This window comes from Pseudopodoces humilis, chromosome 3 (genome assembly GCF_049639895.1).
Source record: "Pseudopodoces humilis isolate 2021_Gansu_Grassland_sample_001 chromosome 3, ASM4963989v1, whole genome shotgun sequence".
NCBI lineage: Eukaryota > Metazoa > Chordata > Aves > Passeriformes > Paridae > Pseudopodoces > Pseudopodoces humilis.
The window spans coordinates 85,498,651-85,524,012 of record NC_142202.1 but is presented as its reverse complement, the minus strand read 5'-3'; the positions used below and the strand labels follow the sequence as shown (position 1 = coordinate 85,524,012).

The 25,362-nt window shown below is 36.7% G+C and overlaps 1 protein-coding gene across 1 annotated transcript in view; it reads left to right on the top strand.

Moving 5' to 3' along the window:
- The window catches only part of COL19A1 (collagen type XIX alpha 1 chain), a 184,603-nt gene that overhangs the window by 61,779 nt on the left and 97,462 nt on the right, over positions 1–25,362 (top strand). Inside the window, exons 11-12 of the mRNA XM_005518585.3 lie at positions 4,175–4,219; positions 23,031–23,084. Of these exons, the coding sequence (XP_005518642.1) occupies positions 4,175–4,219; positions 23,031–23,084 (99 nt within the window). The remainder of the gene's footprint in view (positions 1–4,174; positions 4,220–23,030; positions 23,085–25,362) is intronic.

The following is a 25,362-nucleotide window of genomic DNA, read 5'->3' as shown; positions in this document are numbered from 1 at the left end:
AAATAGTTCTGCTACTTCAACAAATTAAGAGACCACACAAAAAATTCCCCATTATTTTGTTGTTATTAAAATTTCAAGAAAATGTTCTGCAACATGACCTTGATGCAATTTGTGTATCTTTAGGGCAGACACTTCCTGTAATATAGCACAAGGGGAAGGAAGGAACTTATTTTCTGCAGATGAGGTAGCCAGCATTTTGTTCAGCAACAAGATTACCAGTCTGTCAATTTCTATATTCAAAGCCAGGATCTCAGTGACTTGTACTACAGGCTTATTTAAAACACTGAAAATCAGATAAGCAATCCTGTAGTGAGTATCAGGACAAGCAATCAGTGTTTGTCCATGAAAAACTTTTGTCAAATGTTTTGCCTAACTTAATATGAGAATTTTGCCACACAAAGGAAAATTTAAGCCAGCCATACATGTGCTAGTTTTTAAATTTCACTTTTCTATTTCTGTAGTGTTTGAATTCTTTGAAGTAAGTTACCAGTGGCTTGGTGGTGCTACACCTGGTATGCTGGGTCATGTTTGGGGGAGTCCTCCACCCTCACTTCCACAAGAGATGTGGAGAATCCAGAGAGGGCCTAGTAGGGAATTAATTTATGTTCAGGGGCCTAGAAAACAAGACATCTGAGGAGAGTTTCAAGGAGAATATTTTTTTGAGTGTGGCAAAGAGGAAGCCAAGGAATGATTGAAATTGTCCTGCAAATCTGAGAGGCTCAGCTGGTTAATCTTCAAGGACAGCTTCCTAAAACCCCAAGAACACTTCATGTTGTTATGCAGGGAGTATAGTATGGCTGAAGACCAGCATGGATGAAGAAGATGCTTCTAACTGACCTCAGACAGAAAAGAAAGTAAACAGTGGAAGCACAGATGAGCTACGCAGTTGGAACATAGAAACACTGCCAGAGCATGTGGTGATAGTTAGGAAACCAGAAACTCATGTGGAATTGAAACTAATAAGAGAGTTTTAAGGGCAACATGAAGGGCTTCTGTTAAGTTCATCCATAGCAAAAGCAAAGCTGAAGCAAACTTCAAAAGTTGACCTGCTACTTATTGGGGTGGGAGATTTGGAAAAGGCTGAGAGTACCCAAATTTTTTTTCACCTCCTTTTTTTTTCCCTAATTAGTTTTGCCCTCAGGCCTGCCAGTTTACTTAAGCATGTTAGCAGAGAGTGTGATGATGAACCACTGACCACCAAAGCAAAAGAGAGTGTTAAGGATCACTTAAGCTACTTGGCTGCTTGCAAGACACCAAATTTTTTGCAACCAGGGGTGCTGGGACAGCTGGCTGATGTCACTGCAGGGTTGCCCTCTGCCATTAGCAAAAAATTATGATTACTAGGGAAGGTCACTGATGACTGGAAACAAGCAAACATCATGTCCATCTTCAAGAAGGATCCATTGAACTGCAGGCCAGTCACCCCCACCTCTGTCCCTGGAAAAATTATATAGCAAATTCTGGAATGCATGTCTGAACATAGGAAGGACTAGAAGGTCACTGTGAACAGCCAGTGTGGATTTACCAAGGAAAAATCACACTAACCAGCCTGATTGCCTACTTGATAAAATGACTGTCAGTGTGGATTAGGGGAGAGCAGTGGATGTTGTATACCTTGATTTCAACCAGGCTTTTGGCATAGTCTTCAGACATATAATTACACTAGAATCTGTGAGGTTCTGACTGGATAAATGAACAGCAGAGTGGGTGGAAGATTGAGGTCAAAGGTGGAATGCTGCTGTGCAGTCTGACTGCTACCTAATAACAAGTGTCACACCCCATGAGGCAATACTGGATATTATTTAATATCCTTATTAATAACATGGAAGATGGGTTTCTCATCAAGTTCATGGATGTTATCAAATGCAGGGAAGCAGTCAGTGCACTGGAAGGTAGGGCAGGAACAATATTTTCGACATTCTGGAGAGATGAGCTGTCACAGAATTCTTAAATTTAAGTAAAGACAAACATGAGTGCCTGCCTCTGAGAAGGAATACCCTCATGCCACAGCACAGGACAGGTGCCAGATTTCTATAAAGCAGCTCTACAGAAAGGGAGTTGGGAGTTCTGTTGGATGCCCTTTGTTTGAATAAGGCCAAAGCTGCCTTAGCAGGTGCATGTCCAGCAGACCAGGAGGAGTGATTGGTGAGTGCTTGTGAGACCACATCTGGAGTTCTGCATCCACTCTGGAGCTCCCTGGAGAGGATAAAGAGCAGCTCCTTGGGTTGAGTCCAGCAGAGACCCACCAAGCTGGCCAGGGCTTGAAGCCCATGATGTAAGAGGGGAGGCTGAAGGAGCTGGGCTTGTTCAGCCTTAGGGTGAGATGATTTGGAAAGTGGGGGGTGGTGGGTGGCGTGCAGACTCATTGCTGTTTGTAAATACTGAGTGGGTGTGGAAAAGCCAGAGTCAGACTTCTATCAGATGTGTCCAATAAAAAGATGAGAGGAAATGAATACAAGCTAAAATTAGAGAGATGTTGACTCTATCTCAGAATAATTTTCATATAATTAATTTGGGATTGAGTAAAAAACACAAATGGAAAAGCTAAATGAAGAAAACACTTCCATGAATTTTTTAGAGTAAGTGTTAGCTGTGTTGTGTGTCCAGCAGTTGGGGAAGAATGGGAATCATAGAAGAACCCAGGCTGGAAGGGGCTTCAAAGGAATATGTGACATGAATTTTCACAAAAAAAAGAAACCAGATGAACTGAACAGAAATCGTACTCATTTGTAAATTATTTCAGGAATTAAGCTTTCATTCCACATGTGAGGACATGTGGAAGTTTATTTCACTAGAAATCGTTTTGTATGCTTGGTCTTGGGCTTGCTTCTAAAATTGAGCTGTTGATTGTATAAGCCACCCCCACCAAAAGAAAAAAGCAAAAGGCAGACACTGTAGAAAGTGATGAAAAGTCCAGAATTATTTGATAATTTATATTTCTGCACACCTCCAAAGCTTTGTATTTAATTCCCAGATGTGTTGTACGTGATCAGTACACGATACATTACTTGAAAGATTTTACAAAACACTGCTAGAATTTTTGCAAGCTATAGCCAGCTGTTCTAGTTAACCTCACTTAAACCTTAGACTTCTATTTAAGGAAATTACACTCTCTGAAGGGTGAAAGAATGTTTAGACATTGCTCTGTCTAATTTTTTTAAGGAATTTTAAAAAACACCATAAGCTTTCCTTTGGATATTTTCCACTCTTTTCTTCTACAGATGTGTAAAAAAACATGTGTGTTGTTCAAGGCCATGAGACTTAATTCTGGAGACTGGAAAAGACATGCAAACCATCTCCAGCTCTATGATTTGAGAAAGGATAAGTTTGCATTTTTTAATTAGGTAATTTTTGTGCTGTCTGTATATACTTTTGCCCATCTGTCTTCTGTATGTCTCACAAAACATGCAAGTACACATTAATAAAAGCCTAGAGCAGGTGTTATTTTTGTATAATATAGACAGCCTGCTGATTGCATTTGATGAAGATGTTAACATAGTAAGATTGTACACTATGATCCTTTTCTGAGCTAAAAGTTAGGAAGTTAGAGGTTGAAAGAGCATTATAATAGGTCTTTTTATTGAAATACCATCAAACAAAGAATTCAATCTGCTGAAATAATCTGAGCTTGAGTTAATAGTTTAAAAGTCACCCCTTCTGTGTTTTCTCTTTCTTTGTTTTGGTTTGTTTTTAATAGTTGGGTAATTGGATATGGTTTTCAAAATGAAATAAATTAGTTTTCTTTTCATAAATTGTATCTCTGTATTTTTCCAATTGATCTGGGTTGAAGACCTTCACAGTTGAGTAGTCATATTAAAAAATTAAAATGAAGGTATTAATAGGAATAAGTGTATTAAAATTGACTCTGTGGAAGAATAGAAGTACTTTAATAAGCAGATCTAGAGTCAATAAATAGTTGAGAATTTTTAAACCTGAGAAAATCCCTTAGGATGAATGGAAAAATAAATTACTCCTATTAACTGAAAAAAACTATGGAAAGGCATATAATTTTTTTGTAGACATTTCACACCTTTTTGAATGAGAAACAAACAGCATCCAAATTATTTCATTTTTGTCTTATAATAAAAGTTCAATGCATTAAAATTATTTTAAAGAATACCATTACTTGAACAATGTTTGTTTGAGATTTGTATTTTATCCTTTTTTGTTCCAGGGTGAACAAGGCTTTCCAGGTAGTAAGGGTGAAGAAGGTGAAAAGGTAAATTATTTCATCCATGTAATTTATTGGTTTAACAATATGATAGATGGCCAACCAAGCAGAGCTTTTTTCTGAGAGTGTACCTTAACCTTTAATTAATAAAATTCTTAAGGTTTTGACATGTGAATGCTTAAGAACGAGAAGTTCTTTCTGTATTTCCTGGGTGCCATCAAGGCTTCTTTTAGACTTTTTTTTTTCCTATAAGAAAAAGTTTTATGAAGAACCAACAGAACCTCTGTAGTGGCAGGAAATAGTTCAATAGCTTGCATTAAAATGGGAACTAAACCCATTTAGCCTTTTTGTGGAAGGCTGTCTTGGCTGATGGAATGCCAGCACTGAGTGGCATTAAATGATGCAATACAATATTCTTGTGTTACTTCTGGCAGGTAAGTCTTCCCAGGTAGGGAAGTAAAGTAAATCAAAAGCAACTAAATGTGTGTTGAGGGACAAATGGAAGGAAGAGCCAGGTATTAGCTTGTCTAATAAGAATTAAAGTAACAGTGGAGATAGTTTATGGTTGTAACTTCAGCTCTTAACCGTGTTCATGCCTGTTTACTAGTTTCTCACTAATTTTGGCTGGTTTGGATTAGGCAACGTGAAGTAAGAGTCTTTTCTTGAAACAAGTGGTTTCTCTGTGCTTTGGCCCACTGTCTAAAAAGGGTGCAGAAAAGCATTTCTGCTGAATTTATATATCATAAAGATGAAGAATGACAGCAGCTGCTATTCTGGCAATATTCAGACTGGTAAAAATAGAGAGTAGGTGGAAGCTTCTGAATTTAAAAAAGTGTAATATATTATATGTGTGAGTTAGGCTGCTTTGGACACAGATATATCCACTCACCCACCATACCTCTTCAGAAGTGTCAGACAGCTTTCCAGTGTTCATATTTTAAAGAAAGCATGCTATGGATTAACAGAATTGAAGCAGATTTAAAATGTGGAGGTTTTTTTAGGAAGAAATATCCCAGTAGCCAAGAAGGAAGAAGTATCAGAAGTAAAAACCAGCATCCATAGCAAGTAACATTTATAATGTGAGATTTCAGCCTCTAAAAAAACCCACTTGTTAAGCTTCAGTGTTTCTGACTCCAATGACAGATCTTATTTCCATGGTAGTATCATTATTCATCAGTTCTGAAAGGCTTGTGCATTTTTTTCTTTTTTTTTTTTTTTCCTCCCAATAATTGCTCTGTAGCTGTGCTGTGCTCTCCTCAAGTTCTATGAATAAAGTGTGTTTGAGCACAGGCACATGGTTCCAGTTGTTGCTGCCACTCTCTTTACTTGATTTTCCTTATTTTAAAGCAGAGATAAAATGACCTAATCACTGGTAGTCGCATTTTTCTTATCCGGAAGCTAAACCAGCATATTTTTTTTTCCTTTTGTCTCTGTAAATTCAGATGAAAATTAAAAGGTCCATTTGAAAAAAAAAAAATCTAGTGTCTATTAATATGTTTACTATTATTTATTATTAATGCTGCATTCAACTGCCCTTGAAATTAAAGGAAATATAAGAGTGGAAAGATCTTTATTTACCAGTGTTCACTCAAAAATAATTTGGGCTAATTTCATCAGAAGCTATACATGATATTTGTGTGGGAAGTGTGTTCTTTAAGGTTATGAGACGTAGGTCTTAGCAGTTACTCAGTTCAGCTTTGATTCAAATAATTGTGTAACAATAACAATGTAAAGTTTCAGCTACTAAACTCCAGTATAAAAAAATTATCAACACATTTGCATTTTAACATAGCACAAAATGAAATAGTTACACGACTTTGTGTGTAACAAACATGATTACAAAGCCTGAAATGGAAAATTTTCCTATTACCAAATTCTGCCCAATATTGTGTATTAAGGAACAAAATTTTTGCACACTCCATTTTGCATATCACCTAAGGTGATTGGGACGCAGCTACCTCAGTGTGGGATATTTGCCATTCCAGACGCCCCACAGGAGTACATGGGAATATAAATGTACGTGGAAAAGAACCATCCTCTGCTTTTGGTTCAGGATTGAATACTCGAAACCAACCCAGCCTTATACCTCATTTCATCAAATGAAAATAGTTGGTTTTTGTATTAGGTTCTGCTTTGGCAGAACAAGCCTTAGGGACATCAGAAAGACAGAGACAACTGAGGTGACAGTGCGTAATCATTTGTACATTACAGTTATGGGAAGCATTGGTAATGTAAATTATTGAGGGAGATTCCTTCGTGCTGCTTAGGGGTTTCTCTGCCACACTTGGTTCTTCCTGAGGATTCCAGAAGTCTTGTTCTGCTTTTGGTCACAGCTGAACTTTTTTCTCTCTTACAGAAACCAATAGTGGTACAGGAAGTACACACAGTGCAAGTGTAATGTTGCAAGTTTTCCCTCAAATATACTCTCACTGTGAATTTATTTTAATTCTCCTTTGTATTCTGTTTTCTCTGTGTTACATAAATTATGTCACTCTTATATGATAGTCTTATAACTGCAACAAAAACATTGGTTTATTCTTTTATAGCGTGACTGAAAAAGTATACACTGAGAGAAGTTTTAATTGGTTTGCTGCCAAGTAGGCAAACTATATAATGGGGATCTGTTCTCCTTCTAATGTTGCTTAGAATTTTAATTTTACAGTATGGCATAGAAAACATGACTAGTACATTTCATGACGATAGGCAGTCAGAAGGTTACTGATAACAGGTAGAAGAAAGCTGTAAAATACAGAATGTTCTTGGTAAATCAGAAATGTAGCCCAAAAAGAAAAATGAAATTGCAACTGAAAGAATAAGATGCTCCAAAGTGAAGTATTGTCTGCAACACTAATTAAAAAGTCCTATAAAAAAGTGCTATTTGGTGTTGATATGGCTTCAATTTTACAAATTTTGAAAGACAAGCACTGAGAATGATTGATTCTCAGAAATGCATAACATTTGGGGAAGGATTGCATGATTGACTCTTAGTGTGTAGTCAGCTGAAAATATGTGAACACTCTTCAAATACATAACATTACTACAAGGAGGAAAGAAATGGTCTGTTTGTGTGTCTGTAGTGCATGCAGAGCAGTGGACTGGAAATGCAGCAAGGGAGATGCTGTGTAGCCATTAGGAAAGGGTTTTTAATTTTAACAGTGTTGTTTGTTATGGAAGTAATTTCCTCTTCCAGTGGTCTGCAGTTTTTATCCTGGTAGCACAAAAAGGAATAAACTAAAGGCTTGGTTCACGAAAACACAGGAGATGAGATTATCTTAAATGACTTTGCCATTTTCTGTTAATAGCATCAAAACTATGCAAGGTATCCCTTACACTTATTTCTAATTCAATAAGCATAGAGAACAGCAGGACAGTTTCTTTTTGAACATACATACTTGTTTGTTTTTAATGTCCAGTTAGTAGTTTTCTTTGATAGGACTGTAAAGCTCTGAAACAGGTTGCCCATAGTGGTTTCCCAGCAGCAATTTTTCCTTGAGGTTTTCAAGGCAAGCCCTGAGCAATCTGGCCTGATTAACAAGTTTGGGTCTGGATTTCATTCTCTCTAGGTTTCAAGGTCTCAGACCTATCTTGAAACTTGCAGAGGTTGAAATCTTTATTATTATTTATTTTGATACTAGAAGAATGTGCATCACTGGGGGATTGGAACAGGCCCAGTCACTGTTAGCTAGGTTGGAAAAGTCCTTTGAGACGGTCAAGTCCAACCTATGACCTAACACTATTTATTTACTGGACCATGACAGTAAGTACCACATCCAGTCCTTTTTAAACACTTCCAGGGACAGTGACTCTACCACCTCTCTAGACAGCTCATTCCAATGCCCAGCCATTCCTTCTGCAAAGAACTTGTCTAATGTCCACCCTAAATATCCAAATTGGAGAAATAACCTCTAAAATATCTTTTTCCTTTGTTAAATCTGTAATTAATTCTCTTTCCTCCTGGTTATTGCTTCCTTTGGTCACTCCAGTTAGTTAGTACTCTTTAACTAGGTCCCCTACTTTTTCTGTCGTCTTGTCTACCTTTTTGGTTAGAATATGTTTTTTCTTTAGTACACTTTACAGATATGATTCTTTCTGTAAATGAGCTTGAACACTGAGAATTCAATTTTCTGGGACACATGGAATGTGTATGCCGTATAGATTTCATTAACCTTTAGCAGTATATGTGGAACAAACCTAAATTATATTTGAAATAGTGGTGATAGAAAAGCCAACAAATTTACATGTTAATTATAGCTGAGCAAACATGACTTGTTTGTCACTAACAGGTAATAGTCATTTCATAGAGCTGGGAATCTTTAATTCCATGCCTTGCTTAGCTATTTCAAAATGCTAGTATAAAATCCCTGTTTGTGTTTTAAGTCAGAGAGACAATGTGTGCTGTTATGTAACGAAATCACAGGACTAGCTGATATCTCAGAAGACTCAGAAGTTGAGAGGAGGACTGCTGTGCTCTGGAGAGGGACTCTTCAATTGCAGTTTCACTGGACTGGCTGCATTCCCTCATAAAGTGTATTCCCTTTCTTCTCACACTTGAAGCTGAGGGTTTTAAAACTGGTTGTCATTGGACCTGAGCTATGTAGCAGTTTATGTGCTGTGATATGCACTTGTAGACACTTGATTTCTGGTAAAGTTATTATTTTACTCTAATTCTGTGATTACTATTTCTCAATATATTTTTATTTTTTATTATATATAATCTATAAATATATAATATATATTATATTTCTCAATATATTCATTAAAAAGTTACATGTGTTTGATTAAGGGAAACTTTGAGAATAAAACCATAATGATAGTCATTATTTCCAGAGTGCCATCCTTTTTACATTATATATTGCATGTCTTAATTGTGCTTTCACCTGTGTACACATATGAGTAGAGAGTGGGAGTCTGGGACTTGTCCAGCCTAAATGTAGGAAAAAAATTAATCTGCCTAATTTTCTTCTAAACGCAGGATGTTCTTTGTATATATTTACTATTTTCTGAAGTACAATTTGAATTATCCCAGGAAATAGGGCTTCATCTATTTCCTTTAGAAGACAATTCCTAATAGATCTTAGTGTCAAGAAGATTTCCTGGAGGTTCAGTGTTTTCTACTTCATCCTATCACACCTAATAAAATAATCCTCTGTCTATCTTCTATCCATCCAGAACACACAAGGCTATAAACTTCCAGGGTGTCCCCAGGTGTAGTCTTTTCTTTCAGTCTTCAATATGCTTTTCTTAAATAAGCATAAAGAAATGAAGAAAGAATTGTGTTTCCTAGGTCTAACATGCTGGTTTGAAGCTAGCCATTATTTAATGTTTCTAATATTTTAATGTTTATCATAAATTTCAGTGGTAAAACCAGACAGCTTGAGTACTGGGGAAGCTTCCAATTTACTTGAAAGATAGAAGCTATTGGACATAGATAGAAGACAAAGGTCCATAATTAAAAATACTAAAAAAATACAATTAAGAGAAGCAGTTAATTACAATTAAGAGAAGCACTATGTATTAGTAGAGTGCTTCTATTTATGAGCTGTAGATTCTTCTAGAAATGCTTCAGTCCGAGCAAAAGATTAGAAGAGTAAATTCCATAAACTGCAAATCTTGGTGTAACCATGGACACTACCTGGTCTTAATGTTTTTTGAGTAATGGAAGACTGTGCAATTTTCATTATAGACTTAGGGTCCTATTCCCTAGTTTGTTTGGATGTGAGTGGAGTTGGTTCCACTGTGCTTAAAAATTATCTCTAACCTGTGCTAGCCATCAATGCAGATACTTTAATGGGGAAGGGAGAAGAATATCTGAAATCCTTGATCTCCTGTTTCATGCAGATAAGACTGAGTGCTTTATCAGCTGGATATAAATGTGAACAGAGGTTTTTCATACTTGTCTCCTAATGCTACATAGGGAAGTATACAAGTTTTTTTCTTTCTCATCTTGTAACAATTTAGTCACCTCTTTGCAGCTTCTTTTATTTCTCTTCCTGAAACAAGTGCAGTCACGTCGGCATCCTAGAAAGCTAAACATTACCAGGGTAGGGTAATGTTTAGGTAGTTCTGTGATATTTGGCTTGATCTGGCCATCTTCCTGTTGTTTAATGCTCTTGGCCTTTGAAACAGGCTTAATCAAAAGTGTCTGTTGTGAATAGTTCCCTAGCCTATGCTAGCTTTTGAATTGTGCCTGGGAATTACATGAGGAAATGCTAATTGGACTCATTGAAATGTCTGCAAAAAATCCTTCACAGCTGGGGTCTATCAATTAAATGATACAGATGACCGAGTACCAGGTCCCAAGATCTATCACTGTTTAATTTACTTACACATACCCATTTGGTGAGATTAAAGGTTCATCAGGCTCAGCATCCTGCTTCTAATGATAGCCTGAAGTGTTGCCCTGGGGAAAAGTATGAGGACAAAGTAAGCAAGTATAGTACTCTTCCAGCCTTCAATTATTTGGGACTGCATCTCAACAGATGTGTTTTCTGTGAATTTAGTAGTCTTCAATGGATTTTTCTCCTACTAAAAAGTACAGTTTTCTTCTGGATTCATGTAAACTTTGAGCATCTGCAATATCCTGTGGTGAGGAATTGAACAGTTTATCTTTGTGTTTAAAGAAATACTTCCTTTTGTTTATTTGAAACCTGCTTCCTCTTAATTTGATTTGGTGTCCCCTACTTCTTCCAGAAGGTTCCTGTTCTCCTTTTCAGTATCAATTGAGAATCAATAAGCTTCTGTTACACCTTCCTGAGCTGTCTCTTTCAAATTGAAGAATATCAGTTTACTTAGTGTCTCCAGCTATGAAAAATATTCAGTATTGGATCATCCTTACTTAGTTGCTCCTGATATTACTGAGTTCTGTTCCAGTGTTTAAAGATGCAAAAGACAAGAACTTCAGTCTACCTGTAACATCACAGGGAAATTCTATGGTTTATTCTCTGTGCCTTCTTGTCTCCCCACAGGGACTTTTCTTTCTTCTCTTTATTTTTGAGTGTGGCCTCAGGATCTTGTTCTTGATCCTTTTTAACTGGTTATTAGCAGTCACTGCATTTAGGAAGTTCTGTTTGTATTCACAGGTGTTATGGCTACATAGGAGATATACTGATTTTATAATCTTCATCATTCGATGTATATCTACACTGAACTTCATTTGCCCTTTTTCTATGTTATTTCATCCTATAATGACTGTATTGAGTCTGTCACAGTTCATCCTCATCTTTTTTATCCTTAATAATTTGGTAGTTTCACCAGATAGTTGTGTACTTCAAAACGTTTTTCTTTGAGGTTTGAGTGTAAACATTCCAAGTCTTGCTAAGAACAAGATTAACAGAAAACTGATTTTTGCAATACATAAATGCTGGTGTGGACTCTGAACCTCTTTCTTCCTTGGAATAGAAATGTAATATTTGACAGGTGTGGAGGGCTTGTGGCATATTGAGTACAATTGTTTAAAAAAAACTTGAGCCTGACAGAGTTCAGAACTCTGATGATCCCTGTGGGTCCTTTCCAACACAGATATTCTGTGATTCTGTAATTTACTTTGTCCCACAAAGCTCTAAACATTCCAGTTGCTCACACAATGTAGGAAGCTTCTTGCACGGTAGGCCCAGACATGGATCTATAGGCAAGAATGCCCAGTTGGTGCTCTGCAGAAACTGCTTGTTCTGGTGAGCTTTCTGGGGTATCAGAAGCATTTCAGCTTCCTTAGCAGGCATTCTGCTGAGATATGAGGTTTAATAGTGTGAGCAGAACACCAAGTCCTTTGGATGTACCGCTTCCAGTAACAGTGCCTTCTGTGCCGCTTTGGAGATTTCTGTGAAGACATATCCAGAGATGGATGGCTGCATGTCATTACAGCTGTAATGCCTAGAGAAAGCACTTGCTAGTTTGGAAACAAGGCTGTAAGCTTTTTGACTGTTAGCTAATAAATGGTAATTAATTTGAAATTAATGTATCAATTTTTACCTGTAACACACGGTGCACATTTAGCAAGTGAGAACTGTTGCAGAAGATTTTTCATTATGAAAAAGACTGCACTGACAGGAATTTAATGAGAAGAAGCAATAGGATAATCTAATAAACAGTACTGATGCTACAATATTTAAAAATAACATTTAGCATAAATTGCATACATGCTTATGCAGACTTGTAGTTCCCATAGTTTAGCCTCATACTTTGAGACCTCTTTAAAAATTCTTTTATCTAGTATTTACAAAGTAGGCATGAATGCAAGGACCTAAATTTGCAGATGAAATCACAGAATCAGGGAATGCTTAGATTTGGAAGGAACTTTAAAGCTCGTTTAGTTCCAATCCTCCTGCCATGGGCAGGGACATCTCCTGCTATACCGGGTTGACCAAAGCCCCATTCAAACTGGCCTTGAAGACTTTGCAGGGACTGGGGAACTTCTCTGGGCAGCCTGTTCCAGTCTCTCACTACCCTGACAGCAAACAGTTTCTTTTATGTCATCTAAGTCTATCCTCTTTTTCTTAAACAAGTTTAAGTCAGTGGGCTCTGTATGTGAGCTTTTGCAAATTTGAGTGTTTTCAATGAGGAAAAGGATTAGAATTTATGAACAATTTGATGAAAGGAGAAACAGCAAAAGATTACAGACATAGGTCGCTGTAGAAGAGGAGATGAGAGAACTGGTTCATTAATGTACTGAAAATAGAACTCAGTGTGTGCATATGAGCAGGGGAATCTTTCTAAAACCTGCAAAGACAGATGTGGATGTTGCTACTGAAAAGTCAGTAATATACATCTTAAAGTATATTCAAGTTTCAAAGCACTTTTTTTGCTCCACTTAGTAGTAGTTGATGTTTATTAACGTAATACTCTCAGTGATAAATATGGTCTTGCTCCCAAACTCCTCCTTTCCAGTTGCTTCTTCCTATCCCCAGTGTCCCTGTGCACTGCTGTTGCAACTGTTTGTGTGATTCCTAGTAAAATAAACAAGTCATGGAACTATTTAGACCAAAAAAGTGCCTCTGTTTACTGGATTTATATCCCAGCACATTTTGTTTCTCCAGACTGGTATGTGGCTATTCTTTAGCAACCAATGCAATTCAGAAGAAAAGGCATATTTAAGTGACTAAAAGATGCTGCAGACCTATACAGATGACTTTTGGAGTTGGAGAGCAGTGTGATTCTTTTCAGATGAAGCTACACTGAAAGATGTACTTCGGGAACAAGCCTAAGGTGCTGCAATTTCAATGGCTCATGAATTAAATCAGACTAGAGCTACTTCAGTGTAGGTTTGGAATAATTCCAACAAAATACAGTGTTGACATCTACTACTCTGTCGTTTTCTCCATAAATCGTCTCTTTTGTGCCACACTCTATGCTCATATGGACATAAATAAGAAATACTTTCAAGGAGACCTGACTTAACATGGCATGGAAGTCAAGGATATTAAGGCTGTTATAAAGGATATGCACAGAAATTAAAGAATGGCAAAATTGTACAGAAGGATGTGCTAATGTAGCTGAGTCAGCAGCTTTATGATGGTACTTTTTACAGTATGCACATTCATCATCTTTGTGTATTGTTAAATTTTAGTTTAATAAGCCAGAGAAGCTGGATTAGAAGAGCAGCTAATCTGCAACATCTGCTGGGAGTTTCTGTGACAGTAGGTAAAAAGTAGGTGAATACTGAGTTGTCTTAGATGTCTATCACTGATCTTCCTGGTATGGTGAGGCCAGTATATATTGTCCTAAATAAAGAAAAAAGCTTAATCCTGGTACCATTTTAAGTTTTATGTAGTTATTGAAGGCTAGCAGTAAGTTAAACTCCTGCTGGTGGTAGCTGGCCAGTAGATACAGTACAGATTTCCCAGGATGACCTTTCTAAAGATAATTCCTCCCATTCAATAGGCTGCGGAATATTGTCCCGCCTATTTATTCTAGACCTTTTGACTTTTCACCCTTCACTGCACAGTGGTTCAGCTAGAAGAGAAATTGTTTCTATGGGTGATACCCATAGAGCCTGTATGGGCTGATTGTATGGACAGTTGCCAGGAGAGTGGGAGCTGTTAATTTCAATCCACTCAAAAGGGGAGAAAACATCTTGAATGAAATCTCTGTTTACTAAGTTTTGTGTAAAAGGCAGAAAATTCTACCTTTTCTAATTATATTTTGAACTGGCCTTAGCGAAATCTGACTGAGCAAGGTGGGTGTATTTTGAACACAGATCAAGTCTCCACCTCAGATAAATATCCATTAGGAGACTGAACATACCACATCTTTAAACCATACCAGGGTTTGTGAGAGTTTTATTGAAACACCAGTTTCCTGCTATAAAGTGTGAATTTCTATGACCTTAATAAACTACTTATTGTAGTCTAAGAAAATAGAGATAACTGATACTGCTGTCTGTGTGGGCCTGATGAACATGGTTAATAGTCACAGCTACAGAAAAGGCTATTATTCTGTTTTTTGTGTGACAGAAATAAAGCTAGAGGTGCAGCCTTTGACAGAAAAGACGTAGCAGTCCATCAGCTTGTGCAAACACTTGACGTGCCTTTAACCATCTGCAGAACATCTTTTAGAGTATAAATAACAATAGCAATACCCTGCCAAAACCATGAAAGCATGTGTGTCTAAAAAATACTACGTTCTGTGAAAGCAATACTATTTGTCAACTGATGTCAAGAGCAGATTGGCTTTCGGTTGCCTTAGGAGACAAGCCCTGAAAAGAAACTAGTTTATTCCTCCTACGGAAAAATCTTCATTCAACACTAACACCAACCCGGTATAAACAGAAACTTCCCCACTAAAAGGCAGATAGGATTTTAAACAATTGTAGCTGCAAGTCAAATCCATTTCTAGTATTTACTTAAGAAATGGAAAAATAATCTGCTCATTAAATGAGACAGTTATTTTTCTTTTGAGGTTTTAATCTACTGATAGATACAGAAGGTACTTAAGTTTAAAATTACTAGGGAGATCAGTCAGGGGAAACTTAGAGCCAAATTCAGCTATTAGTTTTATTCTTGAACGTTGTAAGAACAAAACTGTAATAGCTCAGGGATTTGTGCAAGTTGAGACACGTATTATGATTCCCTTGTGTAAGGCAAAGTACAAAGACAGAGTGGGCCATTTACTTAATCCAAGGGTTATTATAACTAAAATATAAGAATTAAGACAGTAGATGGATACCTGCAGAAAAACCTGACCTGATTGGCTAATAAAAAATAAATAATACAAAAAATGATGCTACTCCTGTTGTGCAGATTTTGTGATCATAACGCTAGAGAAAAATGGGGTTGAAGGGAGTGGTTATTGTATGGAAATAAATGGTATGACCTTGTGTAAGCCTTGCAGTGCCAAGCTGTGCACTGAGTTTTACACTTAGATGTCCTGGTATTTAAGTGTGTGTGCATGAGAACCATCGAAGGAGAAGATAAATGATGACCAGGGTTTTAACTATGACAATCCTAATGGGCAGGTGAGAGCAGGATGAGAGAGTAGTTGTAAAAATAGCCTGGATCAAAGTGGAAACTGTGCAGAGCGATGAAAAACATTTTGTCTATGGTCTGGGTGTGGATTGCATCTCAGAGACCCACTTCAAGATAATTCCAGCTCTTGCTGACCAACAGAATCAGTATTTTTTACAGTGACAAAAAGAGGAAGCCTTTTCAAGTTAAAAATGTTGAAAGAAATATTTAAACAATTCAAACACAGATTAGATATGCGGTACTGGAAAATTAAGACATGATCTTGGTGAGGAGTCAAGTCTGGATGCAACTGATGACTCACAGAAATGATTGTTGATTTTATATTTACAGATGAGATTAGCCAGAGGCACTGTAGGAGAAAAAAACTGAACCATGAGTGTTCCCTGCATGGCCTCTGCATGGAAAGATGCATGTGTGAGTTGTCTGACTGAACTCAGGAGTCTTTATAGTTCAGAAAGCCTTTTGGTTTTGGATTATAAGGAAAGGTGTAGCACAATAAATTATATGCAGTATAATTTTTAAACTGGAATGGTATTCTGTGTGTAGAATTTATTGTAGAACTCAGCCAGATGGAGTGAGTAAAGAATAGAATATCCATTCAGAATGATGTTCTTTTGAGTGTTAGAATATATTCTGGGACTCTCTGGGGAGTTATATTAGACAGCTGTTTGCACCCACTAAAGCCTTTGCACAGAAATACCAAGTAGGATTTGAAAACGAAGATCACCATGAAAAAGCTTAGTGACTCTTCCTTATAAACACATTTTGCTTGACTGATGATACTTTCTGAAAGGAGTATTAATATATTCAAGCAAATGTTAAGAATATATATTATCTAGGAGACTGAAACTCTGCTTTCAGATGCTTTAGGTTCTACTATTGCTCTTATTTCTATGAGTAGAACTTTAATATTAGGTTAAGAATTTTTCTTTCAAATTAGGTCTGTGAATAGATGATCAAATAATTACCTTAAAGAGTGAAGTTTTGATTGTTGATTTTGTTAGTATTTTTCTCCTTGACACTGAATGGTTTAAAGGAAAAGAAAAAGAAATTGAAATGGTCATGACATCATGAACCATGGCAGGATAGCATACAAAGTAAATTTTGCAAAGCACAAAGCCTAAATTTCATGTGGCAGAAAGAAAAACAACTATGAGCATCTTAAGCATGATTAGGACATTAATTATTTTTGTTGGGATGTTTATTATTGAAAAACAAACTTAATGTGAGATTGTGATTAGATTTGTGTACATTGTAGCAAGCAAGAGTTAGCCAAAATCTCAGTACTTTTTCTTGTTGTCCTGGCTAATACCTATTACCCAGAAGGATGAGGTTGTGTCTTTGTTTCTTTACCTTAACAAGTCTCTTAAATGAAAAAGTGTTCTGTGTATCTTATCTTTTCCACTTATCACAGCACATCTTAATCCCTTTTAGTACTCACTTCATTAATGATCTTTGGCTCTGGTCAGCACTAGGGAATATTAGGCAATCTCTTAGATTTCCACAGGGTAGGATTATACTGAAGATAATAACCAAGATGAGATTCAGTAAGGAACACACTAAGAGAATATAGGACTCTTCACTTGTGTTTTCAGTCAGGCATTGCTGGTAGCCTTGCTGTGGCATTTTCTATCTGTGAAATAATAGAATTGGACATTATTTAAGGCTTAGTTCTCAGTCATAGTTCTGTAGGAAATGTCATAAAAGTTCTCAATAAGACTATGGCTGAGGACACTTTATTGCCTGTCAGGGTGCCATGGAATTAATAGACTGTTTCAGGAATCAGAGTTTGTGGATGCTGCAATGAGAGAGATGAACTTTCATAAAGAATGTGTGAGAAAGGAGTGTATGGCTAAGCTACCTGAATGGATGTGGATACAGTCCTTCAATCCTAAGAGATTGCTAGCTCTTCAGAATATGTTTATCAGTGTACTCCTGTTTTGCCTGTGTTATTTGGTTTAATTTTTGTTTTACTGCTGTGTGACTCTGAACTCATTATTCAATCATTGTGCTAGGCAATAATGGCACATGGACAGAACAAACATCTCAGTCATACTGTTATTCTGTATATTGTTGACATTTGTATTACTGCTTGTCCATCTTTCAACACCTTCATGAAAAAAGAAGACTTTGTTAAATGAGAGAATTTTTTACTCCTTAAGACATGTACCTACAAACACTGTAATCTTTACTCAGCAAGGACACCATCCTAATAAAAGCTAAAACTATTTCGACATGTGACTTTGACACATTTTTCAAGAGAGAGCAATCATAGCAGAACCCAGGAGCAGTTGGGAGGAAATGTTATCCTGAAATAGTGTTCAGTGTTCATCTGCCTCACTCACAGGAAGACACACATACAATGGAGTATCATTAAGTCTGCTTAGAGTATTCTCAAGCAAAATTTACAGTTAACGCAAATTTGTTCTAATCTTAGATCATGACAGTATTTCTCTGCCTTTTTAACACAAATTCCACCCTCCACGCCCCATTTGGCTGCAAATGAAATCCATTTTTTGTATTATCAGTATGGAAACCTTGATGTCCCATTTATAGCATTTTTCCCCATATTTGAGATTCATCACCACTTCCTATGTTCATTCTTTCATCCTAACTTTTTTTCCACACTTTCTATCATTCTAGTTTGGAGAAGAGCAGAAAAGTATGATGCCCTGAATGGGCTGTTATTTTTCGCTGTTCTCATCAGTGGCAAGTAATCTAGAATAACTGGGTTTTTTTCAGCTTGCATTTGACAAATGGAGAATGAAGTTTAGCCTTTTTAAAACGTCTTTGTGTTACAGATTCCTGTGCACTATGATCCATGACAATACCCAGATACTTTTTTGCTGTAGTGCTACAGAGTTATTCCTGTTGTTTGTGCATTAGATTTCTCCATTTGGAGAGCACTACACTGAAAGTTTTATTGGACTTGGGGTTTGAGTTTGGGGTTTTTTGGTTGGTTTTTTTTTTTGGTTGCTGTTCTAATTGATCCAAATAATTTTGCATTTTAAGGTTTTTCTGCAAAGAGTAAAAATGGATGGCTGCCTTATTCCTGCTGACAGAATGAGGCAGTTCATTGATGCAGCTTTGGAGCCTTGGGCTCCTACATTCAGTTTGTTCTGTGCCTAAGGTTTTCCTTTAATTGAGGTGGTAATTTGCCTTTATATGGCCTCTCTGGTTAGAAATGCTTAGGAATGCTTGCTTAGGAATGTGACACGTGACACCCAGCAGCAATTAGCCATTGTGAATATTTTCAGAACTGCTCAGTCTGTGTAAAAAAAATGCAGGAGGGAAAGATCTTTCTCCTGACATAATATCCAGTATGGTCAGGAGCAACACTTGTTCAGGACTTCTTCACAAGACAGCAATGGCACCGTTTGGAATCAGCAGGTTTTTGGTCATTGTTTCTTGATAAGTGTATCCACTCAACTGTCTGATCTCTATAAAGCTTTGTCTGAGCATCCTAAATATATAGGCTTGGGAAGACACAGGATTTGAGGTGATATCCTTCCTGATCATCTCTGTTGACTTTTGTTATCTATAACAGAGGTGTGTTTCTGCAATGCATTATGCAGTCTCTTTCTGACTCTGCTTAGGAAATACTCTTATGTGCTATGGGGTTATAATCTGTTTGGAAATGAGCTTCATGTGCCACTCTTATGTTTCCTTGCATAGTGCCTCCCAGTCTGAACTGAGTCAAAATCATTAGTTTGTCTTGATTTCCACTCCTTTTATATGGTACGGTATCTCAGCAGTCCTGAGGTGCTTGTGTATTGGCATTTTCCTAAAGCATGCTATCCCATATTCTGTGGAAGATTTACAAGTTGGGCAGTAAGAATATTATTAGGGTGACCTCTTCATAACCCCAGCCCTTCAGACATCTATCAGAAAATCAGAAAGAAACAAGGTTGGCTTTTTTTATCTGAAGATGCAGATTTTTTTCATTCATAATTTACTCCAGAAAAATCAATAAGCATTATTGTGAGCTGAGATCAGTTTAAAAGAAGCTATGGAGGAGTGGTCACAAGAAAATAAAATTCATGTAGAGCATTCTGCTGAGACAGAGCTGTAACATAGCAGGAAAAAGTATTAAAAAAATAGCAAGTCATAACTGTCTTAAAGATATATAGGTAAAATCATGGAGTTTAAGAGGTTAAAAGTTATAAGGTGCCCACTCTGACTTACTGATATCACATAGCTTTTGTACTTTGGAGAGTAATTCAGCAAGTGTTAACGATGGCACTTTCAAATTCTTCCAAAAAATGATACCAGGAATTCCAGATTTTTATCATTAACAGGGAAGTATTAAAGAAAAATCTTCATATTTTTAGTTCAGTTTTTAGGTTTTAATGTATTGTATTTCCAAATATATTGTTTTGCCATTCTAACATGGGGGAAATAGTGTGCAAGGAAAACGAGGCAATCTTAAAGCGGACAAGTGAGTTGGAGGCTGGTACTCTCATCTTGCAGAGGCTCTGGATGTACCCCTGGCCCTAATTAAAGAATGCTATCACTGAATTCAGTGCATCCACTATTACAAACAGCAGACTGAATCCCTCCCAGCAGTTATTCTGGAGCAACCCCATCAGCTTGTTCCATCAGGGTAATGGAGTGCAGAACTGACCCGAAGAAATACAAATAATTCAGTGTTGCATGAGGTTAGTTTTAGTTAACTAATAAAACAAGCTTGATGCTTTCAGAGTTTGGTCATCCTGTTTTTGCAATAAATAGTCTTTAATTGTTTCATCTGAATGTAATAGGCAGGAGCACTTCAAATAAAGCAACATTAACACGTTTTTCTCTCTTTTTGGTAATCTATAAGGTACAAAGCCACAATGTTGATTATTAACAGCCTCCTCTACACTGCAGAGTGGCTTCAACGACTCTGCAAATTGGCTAGGTTTGAAGCTGTTAATTATGTGGTATAGTGTGCCTCATAAAGACAGAAATGAGCATGACTTGGCTCAGTTCTTGTGAGAATAAATTGTAAAAAATTGGACCTCTGTTTGGTTTGAAATTTGGCTTCACACAGAACGTGGACTTTCCATATGACGGGCTTGGCAGGTACAAATTGTGTACTCCATTAAAAAATCGGAATATGTTCATAGTAAAGTCACACACCTGGCTGAAGGCCAGGGGCTCTGCAGAGGTCCAAGGCTCATTAACAGGGGGTGCTTTTCATCATTTTGTCAAGGAAACTGAGAAGCATCTTAAATCCAAATATTGTGTAAATCATAAGGAGTGGGGGGTTTCTTTCCTCCCTGCATTCACCAACCACACTTGTATGTGTCTGGAGCTGCCTGGCGGCATTTTGAAGTTAGCGTCTGCCTGCTGCAGAGGAAAAGGCACGTTCACCAGCACGTACTGCTCATCTCACAGCGAGGCAAATGATAAGTGAGGGTGAGGGAACAGACATCTTTTAGTTAGGCCATCTCTGTTTGGCTTTTTATGGCGATGTAGATGTTGCATAACAAATTACGACAGGAGACTTTTACCTTAGGTTTCCACCTATACATCAAGGCATTTACAGGATGCTGTTACTTCTGAAGCAATTCTGTACATATTTGAATCATTTTTCTTTAAGTGTGAAAGCAGATACACAAGTCATAGAAGAAAAATCAGCTCCACAAATTGGAATGATTTGTAAATCTTCTGGAAATATATTCAGATAAGGAGATACTATGTCAAATACATTAATGTACTTTTATAACTATTGCAAGATTGTAGCAGTGTAACTGGTACTAGTTGAAATATCCTGAAAGCAGTATTAAATGTTCAGTATGTCACAGTGATGAAAAGTAAAATGTCATTTTTTCAGTTCTGAAAGTTTAAGTGAGCTGTTTAAAAAGAACAGTACGCCTGGGATTTCAACTGGGTTTTTTTTAAAACTGACAGTGAAAGAAAATTACTATCTCAACCAATATCTTATATCCACAGAACAAAGAGGACTCTATAGTTTAAACATAGTAAAATAGTAAGTGTTAAATTCCTATAACTGTTTGGTGTAATTTGAACTTTGCAGTAAATGCACAGATTTATCTGGTGGAGGTTTTTAATTTTTTTTTAACCAGTGAAAAAGGGAATACTTGAGGGAAAACCTTAACTGTATGATTCAAGCTAATGTGTAGCATTAAGTTTCTTATCAACAAGATGTATTAAAATGGAAAAAATGAAGCAGTAATGCCATCGTGGGAGTGGGATTATTAAATTCACAGTTTGCTGCTGCTAATTTTTTAGAAGACTTCAGTTTTTTGACAAAGCTCATACAAACTCATTTTGCAAAACTGATTATTATATGAAATGCCCTCTGTCATTGCCAAGGGAGAAATAGCTCTGAATCAGGGTTGTGTCACAAATGGAGTTAGTTGAATGAGCTCAGCTCAATGCCATTTACCTAACAGAATTATGAAGAGGATGCTGATATAATGAATAGGTTATACTCAGACAAATGTAGTCCCCCAGAGATAATGGAAATTTGGTGAAGAGCTCTTTGTTTTCTTCAGTTTATATGAACAGCTTGGACTCTAATTAAGTCAGTCCTCACACTTCCATCAGAGTTATGCTACTTTATGATTACTTATTTTGATTTGAGAAACTTGATTAGAGGGACAGAGATGCAATTATATAGCCCTTTAGACTTGTTGCTTCCGGAAGGTATTTTCTCTTAAATTATGCTTCTTTAGCAAATGTATTTTATTCACTTTGATGAAATATGTCTTAATTGGAATAGCATGGTGGTTAGAGTTAATATGGAACTGAATTCTTTCATGTATTCTACAAAGATTGTTGTGTTTTCTAGTCAGTGTAGAAACCAGCTATAGTCAATTCTGAAGGAACCTTCCCATCATTTTTTTCTTTCGATTAATAATGTTGTTCATACTTCTAAGAAAACTTTCAGAACAAAAGTTGTTTCCATTTTTCAAATGCAAATAGTGAACCATATACCAGTATGGGTCAAAGACAAATGATAATACTGAGGACTTTGTAAACAAACATTTACTTTAAGCATCTCATAACAAAACTGAATCACAAAATGAAAAAAAAATTATTGTAATATTAAAATTAGGATTTTCAAAAACTGAACTGTTCCGTGGTGTAAATTTCTGTTTCACCACCATGGAAACACAGCAAGAAACAAGAATGCTGTTCTGTGATGAGTCTTTATGGATGTTCAATGACCCTATGAAGTACAGAGAACTGTACCTATCAGAGTGCTAGCCATTTTTCAGGGACATTTATTCAGAAAGAATTTCTGTTGGAATGTAAGAAATAGTTCTGCTTGTGCATCCAATGTACATGTAGAACAGACCAGAATGGTAAAATATTTTTCCTGTTAAAAGGCATCATGGGTTAGGGTTTGCCATGAGTATATATAATAAAATAAATATTATTTATTTTAGGGTGAAAAAGGAGATAAAGGAGAACCAGGACCAGAAGGCCTTCCTGGAACAGAGGTAAACAGAACAATAATGAAACAGTCAAGTTACACTTTCTGAGTGGATGTTTAAGAAATGTAATTCAGACTTTATTTAAGAAGAGTGATGGATTTGGAAACTGTGTATGCTTGGAGATTTTACATCCCCAAGACTATAAGGGAGGAAGAGGTGCATTCATGTGACTCAGGAGTTCTTAGAGCTTCATGTAAGGAGGGCTGTGGATAAGGATTTGGTATGTTCCGCGATGCTTCTGCTCATGACTCATGAGATAAACTGAAACAAGAATAGGGATTAAACATAATATAGACGAGAATCATTCCTTGTTAGATAATCTGCTGGAGAATAAGTTAATTTTGGAGGCAGGGTAAAGCTATGGTTTGGTAGCTTTGGTTTCTGAAAGAGAAAATACACAAGCTGTTAGCCATTTTTGGGTGTGTCACTCACTGTGCCTTGTGTCTCTTGTGAGAGAATCAAAACTTAACCTTTTTGTTTTTTTTCACTGCCAGATTTCACTGCCTACTTAGTTAATTGGATGGGACCATATTTAAGGTAGCATAAATCTGTATCTAAAAATACTGGATATTCCTAATGACTGAGTTCACATTGAAGTTTGAACCTGAGCCTACACTATAGGCATGACTATAAAGTAAACCATACTTTTGCCTATTTTTAAATTTTTATTTATTTTTTTATATGTGAAACCAAGATGAGAGGGGAAAAAGTCAGGTGGTTTTTTTTCAATGAAATACTAAAATAGACAACCAGCATGTTTTCAAAAATCAAGATTTAAAAAACCATAATAAAGTCAAGCAAGATGTTTGCTGTATACCCTCCTCCCGTCCTTCTTAACCTTGGTGGGGGTTACCCTGTCTTTAGGTTTTAATCCTGGACACTCCTGGCTCTGCAGTTGCAAAGCATTGCTGTTAAAGGCAGAGAGCATCTTCCAGATGGGGAATGATTGACATTAGGACTAGAATCCAGATACAGGGCTTGGAAAAAATATTCAGCAATATTTTTTTAAGCACCTGCTCTGAAAGAATAAAAGGGTTGGCATTTAACACAAAAATACTATGGGAGTCTAGCTGGGGCTACTGAAAATGCTCTAAGATAGGCTACAAAATTATGACACTTTTTACATCACCTGGCTTTCTATGCACACTGTAACCATAAATATATTTTTCCTGGTTCAGGTAATTACAATTTAATGCTGGGTAAATCAGACCATTTTTAAGTAATAGTGAATGTCCATGCGAGAACATGTACTAAGAGAAAATGTACTAAGCTGAAACTAAATTTAGGTATTTGAAGAAGTATTCTCTTGTAGCCTGTCTGTCTGTAAAGGTGAACAGTATACTTCTCTCATGCATACATATATGCTGACAGCATGGAAAAGACACGTCTGTGGTTCTTTCCATAGCTCTGGTGACATTTCTGTGTTGGTCTTACATGATCTTCTTTACTACATGAGATCTTGTTCCATCAACCTTTTAGGAGGAGTAAGGTATACCAAGTATCTGATTAAGTCTAGGACATATTTAACATAGTGGCACTGTGAATGTGAAAAATACTGAACATTTATATTTTAAAATATTTACTGAACTGTTGCAATGTGTCAGTAAATGGTAGGTTCTTACTATTATTATGGGAACTTCCATTAAAACATTAAAACAGAAGTAAAACTGCACATGGCAGTATAACATTGTATTGTTTGAATCCACACTTAATTCCTTTTTAACAACATTTACATAAAATGCTTTGAACTCAGTTATCACTCTCCATGGAGATACCAGTCATTTACAGGACTGTGTATCATTGACTCTTGGCTTCTATCAGTGTCTCTCTAACTTGTTCTGCAATAATCTCTGATATTTCTGCAATAATCAAGTTAATCTCCTTACACTGGTGTAATCTGCAGTGCTGTATATATTCAAAAGAGCCTGAAAACACTTAAAGCTAGTGGCATTGCCTTCTGGCAGGTGTTGTCTCTGCCTGGGGGAGTGAGGGTTTCCATCCTCACAAGAACTTGAAGATGATGACTGAACATTTTATCTTGAACAAATGGTAGAAACATATTTGAATGTATTTTAATCAAAATCAGAAAAGTAGGTGTCACAGAAAACTTTTGCATGCTGTTGCTAACTTGTGTTTTCTTAGCTGTACAGAAAGTTCTTGTTAGAAAGAAGTAGCATAACAGAGGGGAAACCAGACCTGGTTTGGAGACGAGGCTGTAGTGATGATATACCTAGAAAGTCTCAATTCCCTCTTCTCTCACTGGCTGTGCTAACTGGCTCAGTTA